Source organism: Lissotriton vulgaris, chromosome 1_1, assembly GCF_964263255.1.
Source record: "Lissotriton vulgaris chromosome 1_1, aLisVul1.2, whole genome shotgun sequence".
NCBI lineage: Eukaryota > Metazoa > Chordata > Amphibia > Caudata > Salamandridae > Lissotriton > Lissotriton vulgaris.
This window is the reverse complement of record NC_141685.1, coordinates 1,707,058,098-1,707,083,451: the sequence shown is the minus strand read 5'-3', so window position 1 is coordinate 1,707,083,451 and position 25,354 is coordinate 1,707,058,098. Positions and strand designations below refer to the sequence as shown.

Here is a 25,354-nt window from a genome sequence, read left to right as displayed (position 1 = left end):
TGGGGTTGAGTTTCTGAGGTATGAACAAGGGTTCCTTCAGGGTCATGGATGTACTCTTGTTAAACCCTCAGCGGCACTATGGCGGCAGAGTGCTGAGGCCCAATATTATCCAATGGGGAATAGGGGCTTCCGGTTGGTGGCTGCTTACGAGCAGGACACTGGGTTGTGGGAGCAAAGCCTCTGGTGTTAGACTCAGGGAATAGGGGGGGGGGGGTGCTTTTTAGCACAAAAAGTGCACTCGCAGCGGTGCAGGGACGGCTGGGTGCAGGGTGCTGGTGTTGGGTGCCCTGTTGATTTCAATGGGGAACCTCCGGTTCCAACAAAGACTGTAGGTTTGGGGACAAAGATCTTCCGGAGGTGACCTTTGGCTGGAGAGGTAAGTTGGGATGCTGGGACACCGTCAGTTGGGTCACCCAAGGCCGTGGGGCTTCGGGTGCAGTGGTGTCTTTAGGCTTTGGGTTTCTCTTACCAGCTCCGGTCGCGGTTAGCGGGATCCTCCAGGAAGAGGCTGGAGGCTTTGCTCAGGGATTCAAGGCAGGTCAGAGATCACCAAATCTCATGTCAGAACCTCCCTGTGGTGTTGGGCCACTCAAACTCAGGGCGTGGGCGACTGGTACAGAGAGGTGCAGACTCGCAGATTTGGCCGGAGCCAGAGTCTGGGTGAACAAATCCTGTGTCCATGGGAGACAAGTCTTTTCTTTGGAAGGCATGGCATGTGCTCTGGTTTATTGAGGTTGTTGGCTGCAGGGCACACCGAAGTTTCGCATCTGCAGGTTCGAGGTGGGGACAGGCCATAGGGCTGGGGCCCTACGGCCATGCATACCTGAAAAACTGAGGTTATCTCTGTGATTTCTGTATTTCGGTTGGTTATCTTGTGTTATAGACACCAATGGTATTATTCCCAGTAGATGGAAGCTGCTTTTTTTCGCTGTACTGTTGCAGCCTATACTACGTTTGTTGCAGGTGTGGTCAGAGCCAATTGATAGAATGTGCATTGCGGTTTTAGCTGTGGTGCTATCTACTTATAGCCATAGACAGTCTGAGCATGGTAGAGTGGTCTGTTAGCTGCATTAGACTTCCCCAACATCACCTCTATGAAAAGTAGTTGTCTGCTTGATTTGGACATCATAATGTTTGGAGCGGAGCTAGGGTATAGAGATGAGGAATTCTAAACATGGTTTTAAAGTTAAACCCATGTTATTTATTTTATTTGCATTACGGAAGAAGAACCACATGAGGCTTTTAGCCTTCGTCCCTATTAAGGTATTAGAAGCACTTGCAAAGTGCTTGGACATATCTCACTTGACAGTGCCTAGCCTTTGGACCATGAATAGCTCTTTGATGAATAAAAAAATGGGAACATTTGCAGAAAGAAAAATGGTAATACCTGCAAGGAAATGTGCTTTGAGCAGAAACAATGATGAAATTGTATTAATATTTTTAACTGTAATGCTAAAGTAATGAAACAAACTGCAATCACAAATAAATAGGCTCTTTGTCTCCTTCCTAAAATTATCTCCATCCAGCCCCCCTTTTCACCACCTGATTTTAAGGTCTCTGATTCCCCACGTGCATCTTATTACTTTTTCTCTCTGCTCTAGTGCCAATGTCTCTAAACCTTTATGCACGTTGCCTCAGATGCCTTATTTTGCCCTAAGAGCCAGGTCAAGAACTTGGCCAAATCTTGCTTCTGGCATCTAAAAAATTTAGTATTTCTTCTCCCTTCCATTGATTCCAGTCACCACGTAACAGTAATGAATCCATTGATTCAATTCAGATCTAGCTATGGCAACGCTACCTATTTAGTCTCTCCAAAAAGTCTTTTTTATTGGCTTCAGCTAGTCCAGAATGCTGTTGCGCAGCTCAACACTCACCCCTCCAAAAGGACACAATCCAACCGTATGTCAATTACATTGATTATCTGTAAGATTAAGAAACTTTTAAAGCCATGCCTTTTGCCCAGAAGACGATTTGTCAACACTCACTTGACTTTTTAGCTTCCAAATTTTCTTAACTCTTTCCAGAATAGAATGCTCAGCAAATACCCTTTCCTTAACTTCCTGAAGTTTGGCAAATTACCCTTTTCAGTTGTGGTCACAGGCGAATGGAGCTCTTTTCCACATGTTCTTCTAGCTAAGCATTACCTTTGTTTCAGGAAACTGTAAAAACCCATTTATTTGATGGGATGTTGCATGATGATTCCTAGGTAGTCTTTTTGAATAAATAGTGGTAGTTGTCTAGTGTTATGATGCTATGGCAACTGTGCGCGTCAGAATTGCCCAACACACAACAGACCTTTACTTTCCAAATTTGGTCACACAGTAAGAGAGATCCTACAATTGGTGTATGCATGACTTGAGAAGGTTGGTTTCCTTACAAAGTCTAACCAGGTGGATACCATATGCTCATGCTAGGCTGAAACTTCCTGAGCTGTCAACGCAATAAAAATTTACCATAGTCCGTTAATAAAAATGTACCTTAGTCCGTTCTAGGAGTGCTGTTAACCCTTATTGCTTCTTGTCAGTCACCTCTTGCTCTGAGATCCTTCAACACACACTCTTCCTGGAAATTCATGGAGAGCTGGTAATCTTTTTTGGATTCCCCAATTTAGAAAACCTGCTGGAATTCTTTTCTGCAGAAATATCATTGCAGTACCCTTTAATTGCATAGAAACACAATCCATCCCTCTATTTCTGTCGTTCCTTGCTCTCTGACCCCCCAGACTCTTCATTGACTTAATGAGAGTAAAAAGAAAAGTGAAAACCATTGGGGGGGGGGAAGAGGTAGGAGAAGAGGGAGAATCCCTTCCATTCATCTGAACCTCCACACACTCATTGATTCATCAATCCACACACAAATGCATCATCCAGGCACCCACACCTTCATTGTATCCTTCCACCCAAGCATTCATACCAACACTTTTATCACTCTATATCCACATATTCACACATCCACACAAACAATTGCATTCACCCATTCGCCGGAGACTTTGTGTATTCGTGAATGCTGGGGCTTAGTGGTGTACTGTAATGAAACAAAAGGGTGAAATGGAGAAATCAGACGGTTAGCACCTGGTAGGAAATATTTATTCACACATTTATACAGGCATAAACGTTCATATAATCATCTATCTATCACACACCGTTTCAAACACCTATCCATACGGTCATAGATTTGTATTTACATCCCCTTCTCTCCCCTACCTTCCACTTGCCTTGTTGTTCCTGCCCTCTCCTTCCATCTTCCTTTTCATATTCCCTTGTTAGTGTTTGATATTTATTGCCAGCCCCTACTATCATTCCACACCATACCCTACTTGAACCCTGGCCTCTACTTTAGCTCCAGAGACATTTGGTCAGTTTGTTCACTGGCCTTGTCCAGACCTGCTCAGCTACCACCACTCCACAAACTGTCCTACCATGTAAAATCCGCTCATTTACCAAACCAGCTTCTTCAGTAGACCTGCGATGTCAGATCTTTGCAATGCCTCATCTCCTCAGCCTCACTGTCTGCCCTCTTTTTCCTTTCAGGACAGGCACATATCGGAAGATGTCTCTGTATATACTATACCAAAGTAAGGTATAGTGGGCACGAAGTCCAGTGGATACCCAAAAGTAGGCAGAGGTTAAAGTAAATAAAGCCTTTCTGTTCACCCACACTACCACAAATAGAGAGTAAGGTATTATCAGAGGGTGGTGTTATGCATTTATTGTACACACTTGGGCAAGAAATAATTTCACACACTCAAAGACTGAACTCTGACCAATTTGTATTGTATAAAAATATTATTTAGTTGTATTTTATTTATAGAACCAAGCCAGTCCTGGTACAGGTAAGTGTAATAGTACTTAGCAAGAATAATGTAGTTAATACAGTTTGAATGCAGTTGAACGCAATTGGATTGGCTACAGGTAACTCACTTGTTTATAAAACAGTTGGAATTACTTTTCAGTTACTATTGAGATTACTTTGTAAGGTACTTTTCAGATTACTTTTGAAGTTACTTTTTCTACTCCGTGTAATCTGCCTAGATATCACACTGGGAGTTTTCCTAGACAAAAGGTGTGTAAAACAGTTTTTGTAAATATACAGTTTCTTAAGGTTTCATTAAAATTTCCAACTCCACACTTAAACAATTTTTCAAAGAAAAGCTGTCAATGCAATCCTATGGGAGGAAATGAAGTTATCAGTGTAACGGTAAGTACTTAGTTTTGGAAGTTGGTTAGAGGGTTGAGTGCTAAGGCCCAATGTTATCCTGTGGGAGATAGGGGGCCTCCCGTTGGTGGCTGCTCACGGTCAGGCCACAAGGTTGAGGGGGCAAAGCTCCTGGGCTTAAGCTCAGGGCAAAAGGGGGTTCAAGTAAGCACCCAAGATGCAACCAAAGCGGCAATGGGGTGGCCGACGGCTGGGTGCAGGGTGCTGTTTTGGCATTGGGTGCCCTATGACTTTTAATGGGGATTCTCTGGTTCAAACAAACACTTCAGGCTAGGAAACAAAGAGCTTCTGGAGGCGACCACTGAGAAGAGGTCATTTGGGATGTCTTGGGATGCCGGGACACCGTCGGTTGGGCCATCTAAGGCCTTGGGACGGGTGCAGGGTTGTCTTTTTGCGTCTGATTCTTATTACTGTTGCCAGTCCTGGTTGGGGGGGGATCCCCCAGAAAGGGGCTGCTGGCGTCGTCTGGCGACTCTTGGCAGGTCAGGGATCACAGGTAAGGATCGCTGCAGAGACTTCCTCGTGGTGTTGGGCCACTCAAACTCTGGCTGTGGGCATTGGGTGCAGAGTGGTGCAGACTCTGGGATTTGGCCTTAACCAGAGTCTGTTGGTGAGTAAATCCGGTACTCACGGGAGACAAAGTCTGGTTGTGGAAGGCAGGGTAGGGCCTCTTGGTTCTGGGGGGTTGCTGGCTGCAGGACAAACTGGAAATTCGCTTGAGCAGGTTGAGGTCTGGACAGGCCGGTAAGGCTGGGGCATAGTCAGTTGGTGTCCTCTCCGTCCTTCAGCACGGCTGTTCAGTCGGTCCTTCTTCTTGTCTGAGGAGGCAAGGTTCAGGGTTGCCCCTAAATACTACATTTAGGGGCGTTTCTGGTAGGTAAAGGTTGGGAACAATGGGCAACTTCCTTGGGTGGATACACCCCCTGTTATGCTACCCTGCAATGGGAAGGGGCATAAGCCTCAATCTAGTTGGCTGGGACCCCCCATCTTCATGAAGGCGGGGACTGAGAGTTGTGCCACGCCTCCCCCACTTGAGGGATGGGGTTGGCAAAGGTGGGCCAACCTCTCTTCATATCGTGGTTTCCCGCCGAGTTTCCTGCCGAGTCTCCCGCCCAAAGTTGGGGTTCAGAATAGGTGGGGGCCAGTTGTTGGGAGCAGTAAATGACTGGGTCAGCTCACAAAGGCGGTAAGCTTTTGAAACTTCCCCTTCATGGACCCTGCCCATCCTGGGGGAGGAGGCATGGAATCTTTCTAGGATATGCTTTTTTTCAGGACCCCAAGAGAGAGAGGCTCGCTACCCTGGGATCCAGAAACATGTCTGGGGTGGCAGCTTGCGAGCAATCAGTCAGCCAAGACACTGGAGTCTTTTTTTTAAATTTTTTTAATTTTTTTGCTAATCCTCATATATCACAGATGGAACTCTTGATGGGAAACTGGCTCCTCCATGCACCAATGGTCATTCTGTACCGGCCCTTGTTGATTTCGGCCAGATGCAAGTTGGTTTGCACGTACCCTCAAGTAGCCACTACCTTCCCCTCCATACTCCTTTTTTCGCCAATCTTTGGGCGGCCCATGCTACTTAGGAGATCGGGGAACCAGCAAGGCTCCAGACAAATCATTGGAATACCAATCATCGAGATTGCCATGCCGCCAAGGCCGCCCAAAAATTCGTCTCACTTCTGGGATCACATGCCACATCTGATTTGCTAGTTATCATAATCTGCCTCAGGCAGTTAGCAAAGGTGGGGGGAGTTGGATCTTTCCACGCCCTGCAGATCTCACGCCTTGCCAACAGGATAATGTAGAATACAATTTTCGTGGGAAGATCATTCACCTGATAGTTCGTGACAAGCCCAGACATTACTGTAAACCTTGGGACTGATATAGACATTAAGAGGACTTCTTCTAGGAATTCCCTTATCTTGCTCCAATATTCCACCAATTCAGGGCCATCTACGAACATATGTACATCATCTGCCTTCAGACACTGGAGTCTGATCATTTCTCAGGGGGCATCTATAATATGCTCTCTGAGTGCAATTTTCATTAAATCCCACACTGGCATCAGTGTGGGTTTAATGTGCTGAGAAGTTTGATATCAAACTTCCCAGTTTTCAGTAAAGCCATTATGGTACTGTGGCGTTCATAATGACAAACTCCCAGCACCATATACTTTTTATGGTTTTACTGCACTTACAATGTCTAATAATGGACTGAGACACTGTAGGGGTACAGGCCTCATGCACCTGTACCCTCACCAGTGGCATAGCACGCCCAGTTGGAGGCGTGGCTGACCTATGCCACAGGCAGTGGGTTGCAGGAATATCACACAGGGATGTGTGCCATGTCGACTCGTCCATTTTCTCTGCACCAAAACACTGGGTGCAGCCCTTTGAGGCCTTCTCTGGTCACAGCGCCCTTGGTACCTAGGGTACCATTTACAAGGGACTTGCATGTGGCCAGAGAGGTGCCAATTTGGGGGTACACAGTACAGTTTTAGGGAAAGAACATAGGCCTGTGTACCTGGTTAGCAGGAATCCAGGGCACTCTCAGTCACAGAGTCATACCATGCAAAAAGGGGCACTTTTCTACAGCACGTTCCTTTCAATACTTTCAGCTAACCACTGTCACCTTCCCTTCATCTCATGCTGACTTCACCATATCCCCTATTGTTCCATTCCTCCTACTTTTTATAGTCTCAGAGACTTTACAGGGAGACTTCTATCACAAGCCCTAACTCTTTTCTCTTAAAAATGCCCTCCCCATCTTTGACAATTTCTAGGACCGCCATCTTTTTACTGCCATGTCTTCATTAACTTGCTCCTTCCATGGACTGTATTTTGACACACAAAAATAATCTCTAATGGTAAATTTGCAAGTCAGCCACTCACTTTCTATCGCTGTAACTCTTCTTCAGTACTCAAACATGGCTTTCAACCATATGGCCTTCGCCAACCCCAACTGCAGAAGGTCCAAGATGTGGCTGCTAGGCTTGTTTTTAATCAAAATAACAGAACCAATTAAAACCTCTGTGCTGGTATAACGTTTCATTTTTCTTGAGTGTATCTTCTGGTTCATATTTACAATGTATAGTGTTCCTATGTATTTCAGGAAATTCTTCAAAACCTTCCTGTTTACAACGTCATTAAATCACAATTGAGGCAATTTAGAATTTGATGGAATGGGAGAACTGTCATGATTCACCAGTTCTAGAGCTCTACCAAACTCATTTAGAGGTGCGCAAACTTATGGATTTTCCAGATCCGAGTTCTTCTAGCATATAAGCATATGAAGGACTGTCCCATTTAGGACAGTCCTTCTAACACTCTTTCCCACGCACCAACACCTTGACATTGCGGTTCTGCACAGGCAGAACTGTTCCCCCAAGCGAAGGGAGAAAAGTCCCTGCCCATTAGAGCTGTTAAATCGTTTTTATTTTTGTTTTGCAGAAATCAACTCTTGCTTTTGGGGTTTGTTTCTGTGACCCCCAAAAAACATTCCAGGAGGCTTCTATGTCATGACTGCCTGCTATTTTGCTTTTACCTACTGTGTTTGTCACACTGTCCGAAGTACTGCTGAATAACGAGATCCCTGCCGATAGGCAGGGATAAATAAATTGTGCTTCTCGTCCTCCAATAGCAGGACAAAGATGAAACCTCTGCCACCCCATTGGGCAAGACAGATTGCTCGCCTGTCTCTAAATGAGCTCTTGAGCACCATCCCAGTAAATGAAGATCTGCCCCTAGAAGCCACGGGCACATAGAACTGGACTTATAGCTGCATCTTTTGCACCTGTACCTTAGTCCGTTCTAGGAGTGCTGTTAACCCTTATTGCTTCTTGTCAGTCACCTCTTGCTCTGAGATCCTTCAACACACACTCTTCCTGGAAATTCATGGAGAGCTGGTAATCTTTTTTGGATTCCCCAATTTAGAAAACCTGCTGGAATTCTTTTCTGCAGAAATATCATTGCAGTACCCTTTAATTGCATAGAAACACAATCCATCCCTCTATTTCTGTCGTTCCTTGCTCTCTGACCCCCCAGACTCTTCATTGACTTAATGAGAGTAAAAAGAAAAGTGAAAACCATTGGGGGGGGGGAAGAGGTAGGAGAAGAGGGAGAATCCCTTCCATTCATCTGAACCTCCACACACTCATTGATTCATCAATCCACACACAAATGCATCATCCAGGCACCCACACCTTCATTGTATCCTTCCACCCAAGCATTCATACCAACACTTTTATCACTCTATATCCACATATTCACACATCCACACAAACAATTGCATTCACCCATTCGCCGGAGACTTTGTGTATTCGTGAATGCTGGGGCTTAGTGGTGTACTGTAATGAAACAAAAGGGTGAAATGGAGAAATCAGACGGTTAGCACCTGGTAGGAAATATTTATTCACACATTTATACAGGCATAAACGTTCATATAATCATCTATCTATCACACACCGTTTCAAACACCTATCCATACGGTCATAGATTTGTATTTACATCCCCTTCTCTCCCCTACCTTCCACTTGCCTTGTTGTTCCTGCCCTCTCCTTCCATCTTCCTTTTCATATTCCCTTGTTAGTGTTTGATATTTATTGCCAGCCCCTACTATCATTCCACACCATACCCTACTTGAACCCTGGCCTCTACTTTAGCTCCAGAGACATTTGGTCAGTTTGTTCACTGGCCTTGTCCAGACCTGCTCAGCTACCACCACTCCACAAACTGTCCTACCATGTAAAATCCGCTCATTTACCAAACCAGCTTCTTCAGTAGACCTGCGATGTCAGATCTTTGCAATGCCTCATCTCCTCAGCCTCACTGTCTGCCCTCTTTTTCCTTTCAGGACAGGCACATATCGGAAGATGTCTCTGTATATACTATACCAAAGTAAGGTATAGTGGGCACGAAGTCCAGTGGATACCCAAAAGTAGGCAGAGGTTAAAGTAAATAAAGCCTTTCTGTTCACCCACACTACCACAAATAGAGAGTAAGGTATTATCAGAGGGTGGTGTTATGCATTTATTGTACACACTTGGGCAAGAAATAATTTCACACACTCAAAGACTGAACTCTGACCAATTTGTATTGTATAAAAATATTATTTAGTTGTATTTTATTTATAGAACCAAGCCAGTCCTGGTACAGGTAAGTGTAATAGTACTTAGCAAGAATAATGTAGTTAATACAGTTTGAATGCAGTTGAACGCAATTGGATTGGCTACAGGTAACTCACTTGTTTATAAAACAGTTGGAATTACTTTTCAGTTACCATTGAGATTACTTTGTAAGGTACTTTTCAGATTACTTTTGAAGTTACTTTTTCTACTCCGTGTAATCTGCCTAGATATCACACTGGGAGTTTTCCTAGACAAAAGGTGTGTAAAACAGTTTTTGTAAATATACAGTTTCTTAAGGTTTCATTAAAATTTCCAACTCCACACTTAAACAATTTTTCAAAGAAAAGCTGTCAATGCAATCCTATGGGAGGAAATGAAGTTATCAGTGTAACGGTAAGTACTTAGTTTTGGAAGTTGGTTAGAGGGTTGAGTGCTAAGGCCCAATGTTATCCTGTGGGAGATAGGGGGCCTCCCGTTGGTGGCTGCTCACGGTCAGGCCACAAGGTTGAGGGGGCAAAGCTCCTGGGCTTAAGCTCAGGGCAAAAGGGGGTTCAAGTAAGCACCCAAGATGCAACCAAAGCGGCAATGGGGTGGCCGACGGCTGGGTGCAGGGTGCTGTTTTGGCATTGGGTGCCCTATGACTTTTAATGGGGATTCTCTGGTTCAAACAAACACTTCAGGCTAGGAAACAAAGAGCTTCTGGAGGCGACCACTGAGAAGAGGTCATTTGGGATGTCTTGGGATGCCGGGACACCGTCGGTTGGGCCATCTAAGGCCTTGGGACGGGTGCAGGGTTGTCTTTTTGCGTCTGATTCTTATTACTGTTGCCAGTCCTGGTTGGGGGGGGATCCCCCAGAAAGGGGCTGCTGGCGTCGTCTGGCGACTCTTGGCAGGTCAGGGATCACAGGTAAGGATCGCTGCAGAGACTTCCTCGTGGTGTTGGGCCACTCAAACTCTGGCTGTGGGCATTGGGTGCAGAGTGGTGCAGACTCTGGGATTTGGCCTTAACCAGAGTCTGTTGGTGAGTAAATCCGGTACTCACGGGAGACAAAGTCTGGTTGTGGAAGGCAGGGTAGGGCCTCTTGGTTCTGGGGGGTTGCTGGCTGCAGGACAAACTGGAAATTCGCTTGAGCAGGTTGAGGTCTGGACAGGCCGGTAAGGCTGGGGCATAGTCAGTTGGTGTCCTCTCCGTCCTTCAGCACGGCTGTTCAGTCGGTCCTTCTTCTTGTCTGAGGAGGCAAGGTTCAGGGTTGCCCCTAAATACTACATTTAGGGGCGTTTCTGGTAGGTAAAGGTTGGGAACAATGGGCAACTTCCTTGGGTGGATACACCCCCTGTTATGCTACCCTGCAATGGGAAGGGGCATAAGCCTCAATCTAGTTGGCTGGGACCCCCCATCTTCATGAAGGCGGGGACTGAGAGTTGTGCCACGCCTCCCCCACTTGAGGGATGGGGTTGGCAAAGGTGGGCCAACCTCTCTTCATATCGTGGTTTCCCGCCGAGTTTCCTGCCGAGTCTCCCGCCCAAAGTTGGGGTTCAGAATAGGTGGGGGCCAGTTGTTGGGAGCAGTAAATGACTGGGTCAGCTCACAAAGGCGGTAAGCTTTTGAAACTTCCCCTTCATGGACCCTGCCCATCCTGGGGGAGGAGGCATGGAATCTTTCTAGGATATGCTTTTTTTCAGGACCCCAAGAGAGAGAGGCTCGCTACCCTGGGATCCAGAAACATGTCTGGGGTGGCAGCTTGCGAGCAATCAGTCAGCCAAGACACTGGAGTCTTTTTTTTAAATTTTTTTAATTTTTTTGCTAATCCTCATATATCACAGATGGAACTCTTGATGGGAAACTGGCTCCTCCATGCACCAATGGTCATTCTGTACCGGCCCTTGTTGATTTCGGCCAGATGCAAGTTGGTTTGCACGTACCCTCAAGTAGCCACTACCTTCCCCTCCATACTCCTTTTTTCGCCAATCTTTGGGCGGCCCATGCTACTTAGGAGATCGGGGAACCAGCAAGGCTCCAGACAAATCATTGGAATACCAATCATCGAGATTGCCATGCCGCCAAGGCCGCCCAAAAATTCGTCTCACTTCTGGGATCACATGCCACATCTGATTTGCTAGTTATCATAATCTGCCTCAGGCAGTTAGCAAAGGTGGGGGGAGTTGGATCTTTCCACGCCCTGCAGATCTCACGCCTTGCCAACAGGATAATGTAGAATACAATTTTCGTGGGAAGATCATTCACCTGATAGTTCGTGACAAGCCCAGACATTACTGTAAACCTTGGGACTGATATAGACATTAAGAGGACTTCTTCTAGGAATTCCCTTATCTTGCTCCAATATTCCACCAATTCAGGGCCATCTACGAACATATGTACATCATCTGCCTTCAGACACTGGAGTCTGATCATTTCTCAGGGGGCATCTATAATATGCTCTCTGAGTGCAATTTTCATTAAATCCCACACTGGCATCAGTGTGGGTTTAATGTGCTGAGAAGTTTGATATCAAACTTCCCAGTTTTCAGTAAAGCCATTATGGTACTGTGGCGTTCATAATGACAAACTCCCAGCACCATATACTTTTTATGGTTTTACTGCACTTACAATGTCTAATAATGGACTGAGACACTGTAGGGGTACAGGCCTCATGCACCTGTACCCTCACCAGTGGCATAGCACGCCCAGTTGGAGGCGTGGCTGACCTATGCCACAGGCAGTGGGTTGCAGGAATATCACACAGGGATGTGTGCCATGTCGACTCGTCCATTTTCTCTGCACCAAAACACTGGGTGCAGCCCTTTGAGGCCTTCTCTGGTCACAGCGCCCTTGGTACCTAGGGTACCATTTACAAGGGACTTGCATGTGGCCAGAGAGGTGCCAATTTGGGGGTACACAGTACAGTTTTAGGGAAAGAACATAGGCCTGTGTACCTGGTTAGCAGGAATCCAGGGCACTCTCAGTCACAGAGTCATACCATGCAAAAAGGGGCACTTTTCTACAGCACGTTCCTTTCAATACTTTCAGCTAACCACTGTCACCTTCCCTTCATCTCATGCTGACTTCACCATATCCCCTATTGTTCCATTCCTCCTACTTTTTATAGTCTCAGAGACTTTACAGGGAGACTTCTATCACAAGCCCTAACTCTTTTCTCTTAAAAATGCCCTCCCCATCTTTGACAATTTCTAGGACCGCCATCTTTTTACTGCCATGTCTTCATTAACTTGCTCCTTCCATGGACTGTATTTTGACACACAAAAATAATCTCTAATGGTAAATTTGCAAGTCAGCCACTCACTTTCTATCGCTGTAACTCTTCTTCAGTACTCAAACATGGCTTTCAACCATATGGCCTTCGCCAACCCCAACTGCAGAAGGTCCAAGATGTGGCTGCTAGGCTTGTTTTTAATCAAAATAACAGAACCAATTAAAACCTCTGTGCTGGTATAACGTTTCATTTTTCTTGAGTGTATCTTCTGGTTCATATTTACAATGTATAGTGTTCCTATGTATTTCAGGAAATTCTTCAAAACCTTCCTGTTTACAACGTCATTAAATCACAATTGAGGCAATTTAGAATTTGATGGAATGGGAGAACTGTCATGATTCACCAGTTCTAGAGCTCTACCAAACTCATTTAGAGGTGCGCAAACTTATGGATTTTCCAGATCCGAGTTCTTCTAGCATATAAGCATATGAAGGACTGTCCCATTTAGGACAGTCCTTCTAACACTCTTTCCCACGCACCAACACCTTGACATTGCGGTTCTGCACAGGCAGAACTGTTCCCCCAAGCGAAGGGAGAAAAGTCCCTGCCCATTAGAGCTGTTAAATCGTTTTTATTTTTGTTTTGCAGAAATCAACTCTTGCTTTTGGGGTTTGTTTCTGTGACCCCCAAAAAACATTCCAGGAGGCTTCTATGTCATGACTGCCTGCTATTTTGCTTTTACCTACTGTGTTTGTCACACTGTCCGAAGTACTGCTGAATAACGAGATCCCTGCCGATAGGCAGGGATAAATAAATTGTGCTTCTCGTCCTCCAATAGCAGGACAAAGATGAAACCTCTGCCACCCCATTGGGCAAGACAGATTGCTCGCCTGTCTCTAAATGAGCTCTTGAGCACCATCCCAGTAAATGAAGATCTGCCCCTAGAAGCCACGGGCACATAGAACTGGACTTATAGCTGCATCTTTTGCCTAGCCATAATCCTTGGAATTAAGTTTGGCACATGAAACACATTCTACCCTTGTACCCAATACAATTACCACTTAATTTTGTATTGCATAAGTCCACTATGTGATGCATGCTGAAAACTATAACTTAGTAGAGTATTTAATGAAAGAAGTTATATAATTAGTACTTTTTTACTAACGGGACGTAGATTAATTTGTGCATTAGGCAGATGAGAGTCCTGGGCTGAAAAGCTGGTCTTAGCACAGCTTTATTCTTGGCAGAGGCCATGGTGCAGGCCACAACCAGCGGGAAAAGAGAACAAACTGAAGAAGAGGACAGTCATCAAGATGAGGGGATGAACTGCTCCAGTGAAGGAATAAGCAAAGCAGATTCTTATGGAGCTGAGATCCCTGCACCTCTAGTAAAGTGGTGTTGGAATGATGGTAGCTAAGTATTTACTTATTTATTTATTTAGGAGTATTATATAGCGCTTGCCAGACCCAAAGGTATCGGAGCGCTTTACAACAAAGGTGATGGGAAACACAACACAAAAATGTAACTATAGTGTACATATTGACTTGCTGCGAGTCAAAAGTCCCAGATCAGAAAGCAGAATAAAGGGGAGATATACCGAGTGACTCTGGGGGGGACTGTTATCGTTGGGGAGGGGTGGGCCAGGACTAAGAGTTCTTAGTGTTGAGGTGGCTGCATGCTGTGATGGGCATGAGTCTGCAATCAAGCGGCAGCTATCCTTTCGGCAGGGAACGATTGAGGAGGAGGCCTTTGAACTGTCTCTGGAATTTAACAAAGGAGGGGTTAGTCCTGATTTGGACTGGGATGGAGTTCCAGATTCTAGGAGCATTTCCGGAGAAGGTTCGAGAGGAGGTTTTTTGTTTGCGGGTTTTCGGGGGGATGAAGAGTAAGGTGCTGGAGCTCCTGATGTTCTTTGTCTGGCCGGCTTTTTTGAGTTTTAGGGCCAGGTAGGCGGGTTTCCCAGTGTGCAGGGCTTTGTGCGTGAGGCAGGTAGTTCTGAAGTTGGCACGCATTTCGATAGGGATCCATTGTAAGTAGACATACTGAGAACGGATTCCAGGCAGGCTGGTTATGTACAGCATCAGAAGAACCAGCCTTGGCAACGCCAATCAGTCTCCCTCTTGGCAATATGTATTTCCTTAGGCAGAGGTCAATACTTTTGGCCTGTACTGCAGCTACTATTTTGTTGTTTGCTTCAGCATGCGGGTTTCCCAACTGCAATTGCAAATAAAAATAAATGGTGTGCAAACGTGTTTTTACTGAAAGGAGCAGCTCAGTATCAAATTGCAAATGTGAACTGGAAAGTGGGTTGGAGCAATTAAACGTTTCCAACGAGTGATGGGCGGTGATCAGGGAAAGGTAGGGGCGCAAAAGTGGGGCAAATGTATAATGTTAATTGGCATTTTAGTAAATAATAAATCATGCATTTACAACAAACTATAGGTGATGGTGCTGGTGCACCTAATTTGCACAATATCAATCAGCTCTCTCCCCCTTCCCTTCCCCCTGCTCAAGTCTCCTAAAGAGTGAGTTTTGCTTATCAATACATTATTATGGTGAGAACAGCGCACATTCTCCCGTCCATCGAGGGCCCCCGATCCCACTCCCCGGAGCCACCGCCTTAAGTGCTGTTTTCCAATACCATACATCATACTCAACTGGAGCGCATGACCCCACAGCCCATGGAGGTAGTTCCTCCTGTGGTGTCAGCAATTTGGTGTGCATCGCTGCCCATGCTCTCATATCCTCCTCTATCCTCTCGACCCTTCTTGTGAGTTTCATATGACACCCCTCTCCATTAATCCATTTGACCATATCTTTCAGCCAGTCTTCTATTTTCGGGCTACGAGGCGATAACCACCCTATAACAATTCTGTGTTTAGCCAGTACTAACCCAATGATGAGGAATTTCCTGCTCAACTTTTTTTCTTACTAAACGGGAAACGGCCAAATAGACAACGGGACATCTCTCTAGGGACCTCCCATCCCGTAAACAGGTGGAGCCTATGGACTATAGATCCCCAGAATCAATCTAAATCTGGGCACCTCCAGAGCATGTGTAGGAAATCTGCACCCTGCTCCCCGCATCTGGGGTTGTTGAAAGATTTCTCAGGGTTCTGGCGTGAAGCTGCTTAGGCGACATATATACCTGATGTATTACATTGTACTGGAGTAGTTTAAATCGGACATTGGTGGAGGTGGTCGTGACCTCTTTTGTATAAGTTCCCAAGTGCGTGCGTCTAGCAGCACCTCCAGTTGGGATTCCCATTTATCCTGTACCGGGAGAGCTGCTATAGAAGTATCCTCTCTGAGAGCCCTATAGAGGTGTGAGATCAATCTCCGGCCTCCCGCCAGCGACAGCAGGATCTCCAGTGTAAGAAAGACCGGGGGACCTCCGGGAACCCAGGCCAGATCTTGTGTGCTGTTGCTGCTACTTTAGCATATTGCAGGAACTGTCCATTTCCTAGTTGAAAAGACTTGAAGGCGTCCTTCATTGTTATGAACTGGTTATCGGGGTAGAGATCCCCCAGCACCTCGCATCCACCCTCCCTCCACCTACGTAAGGACATAGTGTTATCAATAAGATTGAATGGGCGCTGAGATCAGATATTCATGTCAGGAGTGAATGGCGCTCTCCTTATCAACATTTTAACTATCTGTTTCCAGGCTCCATACACCATGTGGACTATGTAAGGCAACCACATCGGTGCATTCGATCCCATCATGAGCACCTCAGAATGTGAGTATTGTCTAGTTAAACCCCCAATAGCCTGTGTTCCAAGTTTTCATGGTTATCCAACCTGGAAATTGCATGTTGGCGGTCCGAGGCCAAGAAATTGTACTCCAAGCATGGAACCTCCAACCCACCCCTCCTCCAGGTACGTCTCATTGTTGCTAAGCTAACCCTCCGTCTACCTGTGTGCCATAGTAGCTCCACTATCAGTTTGTCTAGGACTGCAAAGGCACGTTTCTGGATGTTAAATAGGGTCTCCTGGAAAAGATACAAACATCTGAGCAGAATGACTATTTTAGTTGGGGCTTATTACACATTAAGGATAGCCACAGTGTATTCCAGAATTTTATACTATGTTTTAAGCCTTCAACGATCCTAGCCAGATTCTCCCTTTCGAAGTCTTGTGCCCCATGTGTGACCCGGATCCCGGACTATCTTGGTCTCCCACAGGAGATCCATGAGAGGCATATCTGTTGCTGTCGCCCCGCCAGGGACTCCAAAGGAAATAGCTTGGATTTTTTAGGAGGGACTTTAAATCCGGTGTGTCCACCATATTCAGTCAAAATGTTTTGCATGATGGGCACAGATTGTCTGGGATTTCCGAGGTATAGTAATGCATCACCTGTGTAAAGGGAGACCACATGGGCAGACTCTCCAACCTGTATACCCCATCCACGCTGTGCCGTCCTTAGTCGTCAAGCGAGTGGCTCCATTGCTAGAGCAAAAAGTAGTGGCGAGAGGGGGCACCCTTGGTGCATCCCTTGACACAACCCAAATCTCCTTGATACGGTCCCGCCCATCCGAATCCTGGCTGCAGAGTCTCCATACAACAGCTGAACCCATTTAATAAAAATATCCCCCACTCCCTTTATGTAGAGGCCAACGTTATTTAGCAAAACAAAAACATTCACACAAAGATAGGTGGGTGAAGAATGGGCAAGAGAGCAACATAGTATGTTTGGGTGTGAAGGGGGAATCCGCGCATTGGGAGATAGCAAAAAGCAGCACTCCCATGGAGGGCTAAAAGTAAAAATGTGTTCCCTCAGTGTAATCAGTGGAAGGACACAAGCCATCTTATCAGAATATGGTAAAGAAGAGATGCTCCAGAGGGAGAGATACTAAGAATTGGGAGGAAAACTTTTCAGTAAGAAGCCGGGAAGCGAGATGGACATTAAATCTATCCACTGAAGAGGAAAAGGGCTGCACAAAGCCGGTAATGTGTATATTTTAATATACTGGAGACTGTAGGTTTTCGACAACCCCCAGCTAAAGCTGTACGATCTATAAACAGATTGCCATTCCCCTGGACTAATTCCATCCGGGAGGTATTGGCTGAATGGAGAAAGATAGTGTAAGATGGAGATTGTGCATGTGACTGGGCTTTCTATCCTATAGAAAGCTTGGATGGCACTGATGCTGAGTATACAAGGAAAGTTAACTGTATTGACTCCTGGTCGATTCCAATCCAAGACAAACTGGAGGCACTCCTTTCTAAAGTTAAGGGCAGCTAGGTCAAAATTAGGGTGCTAGATGCTACTTGAAAAAAGAAATAAGAGAAAGTAGGTGAAAAGAGTAGAAGCAGCCAAAAAGGAATTCTCAGGATTTCACTTGGGTGCCCTTGGCGTCCAAATCCAGCTGCAGAAAAAGTGGAGTAATAGCAGAACACAATAAGGTGGGTGAACCAACCATTTTTTTTAGTACCCACTGAAATTAAGGACATTTTTCTACTATCTGAGAGAGACAGTAGCCTTTCTGGTGCTACTGTTGAACATCTATCATGTAGAATGGAGCAACATAGGTCGACAATGTTGAGAAGAGCATCTCCCTCTTCCTGGATTTCTGGTATAAATTGATGCTTGGGTGGTAGGAGCTCTATGAGTTTTGTAAGGTCTTGGCTTGGGTCTGCGGTTATTGAAACAGGGAGTGAGGGAAGGTCTATATGCTTTCTTTTGCCTTCCTTTTTTTTCTGAGAATGTATGGATTATGGAGCTCTTGACAAGGGATTGGCAACACTGCTACAGAGAATTAGAGAGTGGGAACCAGTACTTAATTGAGACTTTTTCCAGTGCTAAACACCAGCACTTATGGATTTCCGATTCAGCAGGTCTCAGTATTAATTGTTCAACTTCAAAATAAAATGTATGATATAGCTTACTGGGTGGCTGTCTGGTATGTCTTCACAAGCTCGCCCACCCCTGTCCATGCAGGCATGAATGCGTATCATCACCTTAGTGAGGAGGTCATTGCGCCTGTAACGATTCCAAGAAGTACTCCACAATCAATAACTTGCCTTCCTCTTCCCGGAGTCTGCTGCACCCTGTCCCTGCCTGAGCCCAGGCCTTCCATTGGATAATTGTAGTTGGGGGCTGACTGATGGCTGAGTTTGAGCAGGGCAGTCTGGGAGAGCGTAGGCTGAACTTGGCTTGGAGAGCATACAAGAAGAATAAACTTAAGTGTGGAATTAGCACTTGCTGCCTACCCTGCCGATTAAAGCCTACACCGCTGTATACTACCCTGAGTCTTCTTGATCAAGCCTTGGCCCATCTAAACTTTCATGCACCTTGTACTGGTTTTCTGTCTCTCCGCTACATAATTGCTGAGCGTGGGTGCGTTCTCTGGCATTGGCAGCCTTACGGCCGGGGACAATGTTTGTGCGGTTGTGGGCAGGGGCAGGGCAAGCTTCACTTTGGATGGCGATGTCCTCTGGCCCGGACTGAACAAATTACAGGTAGCACCAGTGCGAACATGACTTGCTGTGACGAGTGCTGCTCTCGAGCAGCCACCTGTTCCATAGCAAAACAAATTGGTGTACCCCCATCTGTACCTCCAGCCCCACATGTGCTGTTGGCTTCTTCCCTTGGTGACATCTGAGAATGTACAGCAGTGTTTTCCTGCTGACTGTGCCTCATTAAGTGGGGACCCTCGGCACACTTTGGCATGCCGTTAACTCTTCTTATTGATATAATTAGTCTAGAACACTTAATGATTTGAGAAGTGTAATTATAAGCATTCCTACGCAGATCAGTGAATGGAGCTCTTGCCTTTCAAATACAGACTATCTGCACATTACATGTTAAATTCTTGGCCAGGCTGATCCAGCATCACGTCCACTAGAGAGATGGCTAATTAAGTTCAGTTGGATAATGTTTATTTACAGTGTTTGGACCTGTGGTATGGGCAAGCGTGCAGAGATTTCTTAATGCTGCCCGTAATATCTCAAGTCCCCTCTTATATATGACATGCTGACTTGGGAGATTCTGCACATCCAAAGCCTGCACTGTGCTCTAGACGGCACTGTATTACCCTTCTGTGAACAGGTTCCTAGGAAAGGCAACTCGTGTGCATTGATACTTTTGGGCAATTTCTCTGGAAAAGGTATTGTAGACTCTGAACTGGTATTCCCAACTGTTGAATGAGCAGTATATCTATGTGTGAGTGTGCAGGTTTCAATGGTATCTTAGAAGTACTGTAAACGTGAATCCGCTCTTCTCATCCATGTTTTGTACAGAATTTGAGGAAAAGAGATGGCACACGGGGAGAAATGCTGTGCCCACAATGGTTCTGGTAGTATTGTTAGCAAAACAGTTAGACCTGTGGAAGTTTGTGATTTGTCCTGTCAGCAGCACCTTCTGCACGAATGAATAATGTGATGCTAGAACTTTAAAAGTTCTAGGTATTTGTATAAAGGCTTCTGCTATAGGGTAGATTACATTAACTTCAAACAGCATTTGCATCGACCGACAAGTGCTGAAGCACTGCACAGAACAGTATGTACCAAACTATTCTTAATAGTGTTCATTTGGTGTAAAGTTTTCCTTTGCATTGGTGTGTCGGTGTAGATAAAAACAAGAAGAGTTCAAACCAGCAGGGAAGTGCATGCATGAGACCGGAATTAGAGTGGTGGTGAAGGCGAAAGACGAGAGGGAGCAGGGTTAGAGCGGAGAAGAAAAAAAGAGGAGATGGATAAAAGGAAGCCGAGAAGAAGTATGGGAGGAGGACAATTTAGATACAGAGGAAAAGAACGCTGATATGGGTGTGAAGGAGAGAGGGATAGAGAGAAAGAAAAAAAAGAGAATGAGGGGCTATTGGGGAGAGGACAGAGCGAAAAAAAAGAGCTTGTAAGGGATTAAACGGAGATCTAGCTAATCTATGCTAGAAGAGAGAGATAGTAAAGAGCCGAGAGAGAGAGAAGGGGGGGGGGGGAGCAGAGCACAAATGAAGGGGGAGAGGAAATGGGTTGGGGTAGAATGGATAGGGAATACAGGGCAAATCAGAAATAGAGGGAGAGAGGTAACACACCAGGAGTGACCGAGAAAACAGGTAGCGTATTCAGAGAATAGACTGTTAAAGCAACAGCAGAGGGGACAGAGAGCAGAGCAGGGAGAGAGAGATAGATTGATACAGTGCCAGAATTGAAAGTGGTCATCTTAAAAAAATGTGTGCACTGGCACTTATGTTTTTTTTAATAATTAAACAGTGAGGAGAACTGAATGGATCTGCAGTTTGTGTGGAAGATGCAGAATAATTCCATCAGGCATTATTTTTCCATTCCGTGTGCACATATGTGCTTTTTGTTACAGTAGGTAAATTAAAGCAGGATGTCCCGATTGGTCCATCCTTCTCTTCTATGGATTATCAAAGTGGATTGCTTGAATGTGGACTTTCCACAAAACCTTAGGTGCCATTTAGTTGGACTAATATTAGATGTGTTAATAGCTGGGAATGAGGTGTTGAATTCTTTATCCTGCATGTAATACAATTTCCGAATATATTAAAAGTATTCATTTTGGCATGCTGGGATGAAGTGAAAGTATTAAATTAATTTTGGCTGTTTTTGTTTCAGGAAATAATTGTGAAGGTTGTGACTAAAAAACTTGGAGACAAGTATCATAAAAGGAAAGCAGTAGTTAAGGTAACATTTATTTTCTTGGCCTAAGACGTATGTGATATAAATTTTAGGTTACAGAATTTGTTTTGCCTGTGATGGAAACGATGGTTTGATTTTAGTGTTGTCAAATTATGAGCAGTCTTGTCGCAAACCAAACCTAATTGCCAAATCACAAGAGCATATCTATACTTGACTAAAACTAATTGCCAAATCACAAGAGCATATCTATACTTGACTAAAACTAATTGCCAAATCACAAGAGCATATCTATACTTGACTATAGTGTTCTATTCCCTTGAGCCAAGTTCCAGTTAGCATATCTTCATTTCTATCTTTGCTGCACAACCAGAGGTGGAATTTGAAGCTATTTGATATGTATTTTTATAATACACTTTATTGCATTTCATTTTAAGAAAAAGACGAAGACATGCCCATTAGTTCACCCACGACACAGGGTGCCTCGTTAAGCCCTATTGGGATTTGAGGAAGTGCCAAAAGTTTATTCTTATCCCTACCTTAACTCTAGCTTTGTCTTTTAGCGTAGCCATACTTATGGTTTCTTGTTTCAAGTGTTTAGTTTCTCTGTTTTCCAGGGTTTTCCTAAGTTCAGAAAATAAGTGGCAATAAATATATTTTGATTCCATAAAAAATGATGGATGCAGTGTTTTTCCCATGTTTACGAAATGCATTGCAAATTTCATTTCATGTGTTCAATTTACAGATCTGGTTATTTCCAGTGTTAACAGACTTTGCACAGCACAGATCTGAAGAGCTATAAGTATGTTTCAGACTAGCATCTTCCATCCCAGCTCCCCGAAACAATCTCTTGCCCCTGCAGTCACATTCTCGTCATGCATATATCTATTCAGGACTCCCAACTAACCCTATTTAGCCAGCGTCCCACATACATATATGTTAAGTAGACATTCAACCAGCTGGGAACCTAAGCCTGGCAATACTGTAGTTCCTGGGACTGGGAGATAAGAGCGATTATAGTCTCCAATGCCTGGAACAAATTAGAGACCTACTGGGACCCCAAGCTTCACAGATCTGGTGGGGGAGTAAAGTTGTACCTTCATGCCAAAGTATTAATAGGCCTGCTTGGACCGCAAGCATTCCACACAAGGCGAGACACGCACGGGTGGGCGTAATTCTAAGAAAGGTACACAAAAACACTGCGAGATTCCGTGGAGTTCCAGCCAAGTCCTAATTTATATATAATACTAGCAGCCCGTCCCGACGTTGTCCGGGTATGAATTGCTGCCGGCCAGTAGTATATTGTTTTGTCGGATTTCGTTTTGATAGCATTTCTTATCTGTGACATGCCTGTGAAACGCTCCGATTCACAGTGCACTGCTGATGCACTTAAGAGTGAGCGTTCAGTAGTGTGTGAACTCGAGTTTCCCTACTTTATTTTTCCTTACAATATTATGTAGCGCGAACTCGACAACATGGCAAGAGCACAATTTATATTACAGAAGAACACATTCATTTGTGGTAGGCACGGGGAGACAAAGCGATTTGCCTGGAATCACAGGATGTTGAGCTGATGCCGAGATTCGAACGTAGCTCCCCAGCTCTAAAGTTTGCAATTCTAGAACTTGTGGCGGGAGGTGTGCCTAAAAGTGTATGTCAGTGCTGGCCATCAATGAGAGAGACCTGTGCATTTTTCAAATGGGTGGTGAAAAAATATGAGTATGTTGCTGGAGAAGTGGGCTGCCGTGCCACCAATGTACTTACCGTGGGAGGGTAAACACCCATTATTCCTCAACTTTCTTTCCGCATACTATCACTCCGCATACTTTCATTACGAAAGTACCATGACTCCGCAATGCCATTATGACGCATGGTATTACATTTTATATGCTTTTACCACGCATACATTTACAACGAAATTCGATGTAAATGCATGAATGGTAAAAAGCATGTTTTTTTTTTAAATGTTTGGATAAGGTAAGTATGGGTATAGGGGTATATGTTTTGGGGTACTGAGGTATATGTTTTGGGGTGTTTGGGTATTTTAAGGGTTCAGATATAGTTTTGGGTTATGGGGTACAGGGGTAGTTTTAGGCTTTAGGGATAGGTATGGGTTTTGGGGTACAGGGGTATTTTTAGTTTTCAGGGCTAGGTTTGGGTTTGGGGTATAGGGGTATTTTTAGGGTTCAGGGGTAGGTTTGGGTTTTGGGGTACAGGGGTATTTTTAGGGTTCAGGGCTAGGTTTGGGTTTTGTGGTACAGTGGTATTTTAGGGTTCAGGGGTAGGTTTGGGTTTTGGGGTACAGGGTTATTTTTAGGGTTCAGGGCTAGGTTTGGGTTTTGGGGTACAAGGGTATTTTTAGGGTTCAGGGGTAGGTTTGATTTTTGGGGCACAGGGGATTTTTTAGGGTTTAGGGATAGGTTTGGGTTTTGGGGTACAGGGTATATTTATAGGGTTAAGATGGGTTAGTGTTTAAGGGTGTTGGGGTATTTTAAGGAGTAAGGGTGGGTTATGATTATGGGGTGCAGGGGTATTTAGAGGGAGCAGGGTGAGATTAGCACACAATATGAGACATGCCATGAAGGGCGGAACGTACCACACGCCCCCACCGTTTGTCACGCCCCCAGCACACGCCCACAGCACAACGCAGACACGCCCACAAGGGACTACTTTGCTGGCACGGTTCTTTTACCTTTTAAATGTATATGGTGGGCGTCTGCATAGCCTATGTCCTTCTGCTGCAACTGCCCTTTCCAACACTGTATTGGGTGTTGTGATTGGTGCTGTGGTTCCAGAGATTACCCACTTCAAAGGTTTGGGCTCTCTCTTTAATATATTAGTATGGATATACATATATGTATATACACACATATGTTACAATTCTAGGTGTATTTTATATTTATTTATGGTGATAAGACTATTTTTAAATGCCTATGTTAATACTTCAAATTAGTTATAGTACACACAACCAAATAATGATCCATCTAGGCACTGAGTAAACCAGTCAGAAAAGAGGACTTCCATCTGCCACTCATCCCATAACATGTGTCTTGTGCATTCTGCAACCCATCTCTTTCAACACTTTCATATCCAATGACAAAAGAGCATTTTATGTGTTTTGAGCGGGGTTTCTTTAAAATCTCACTTAACCCGTAACAAGCTTCCTGTGAATTCAATGTACCTTTCAACCCTCACCCATCCCCCAAGAAAACAACAGCTTGTGAATTTCACAACTGAGCTCTTTTAATATTTACTGAACCCTTCTCAAATTGTAATTCAGGAATTTCACAGTTACTGGGCACCTTCAGTCATTCCAACGTTTACTTGTATCACATAGTACAACTGTGCACCTGCAGTCATTTCCAACATGTTTCCACACCACAAAGAATGGGGCACAAGCAGTCATTACTTACATACCACAGAAAAACTCTCCATCAATATAGGAAAGAAACTTAATAATTACCGGATCACACAATTAGTATCAGCCCAAGTTACCAGCCTCCAATAAGCAGATAATCTTGTTCTTCTATCACAAACACGAACAGATCTGCAGGGAACAATGACCCAACTAGGAGCATCTATGATCACAGCTCAATTAACAATAAACCTCAAGAAAACCAAGGTGCTATGCTTTCCTAAACATCGGAAACAGGGTCAAAAAGTAAATTCATCTGGAATCTAGATGTCAAACCAATATCCCAGGTGAATTTGTACAAATATCTAGGGTTTCAACCTGAGTAAGATCTCAACTTTTATCAACAGCTGGACCAAGGGAAAATGAAAGCAAAACAACTCCTCTACGCTTTTAAAATTCTAGAGAGGAAGTTAAAAGGCTGTTCAACTGGTCACCTGCTAAATGTAATTGCAGCAAAATGTATACCATCCATATCGTATGGGTCGGAAATCATGAACACAAAAGATGCAGCCGCCTTAAACCAAGCCCAGTTGAGTCTCTTCAAGAGTCTGTTTTTAATCCCCCGGCACATCTCCTAGTCACAGATTCGACTTGAATATGGGCTTAAAAACCAGAAACCAGCCAGACAAGGAGCGGTGGCCAAATATCACTGGCGGATGAGGAAAGCAGACGAAAATTCTTTAGCCCACTCTTGCTGGGCAGAAATTGAAAAACAAACGAGACAAAATAACTCTATCGTCGGAGTATTAAAAGAATCACTTGCTGACATACACCTCGAAGAGGCCTCGCA

The 25,354-nt window shown here is 44.7% G+C and overlaps 1 protein-coding gene across 1 annotated transcript in view; it reads left to right on the top strand.

Annotated features, from left to right (window-relative positions):
- Positions 1 to 25,354, top strand: part of KIN (Kin17 DNA and RNA binding protein) — a 149,793-nt gene that overhangs the window by 105,417 nt on the left and 19,022 nt on the right. Inside the window, exon 10 of the mRNA XM_086918961.1 lies at positions 21,129 to 21,197. Coding sequence (XP_086775087.1) covers positions 21,129 to 21,197 — 69 coding nt within the window. The remainder of the gene's footprint in view (positions 1 to 21,128; positions 21,198 to 25,354) is intronic.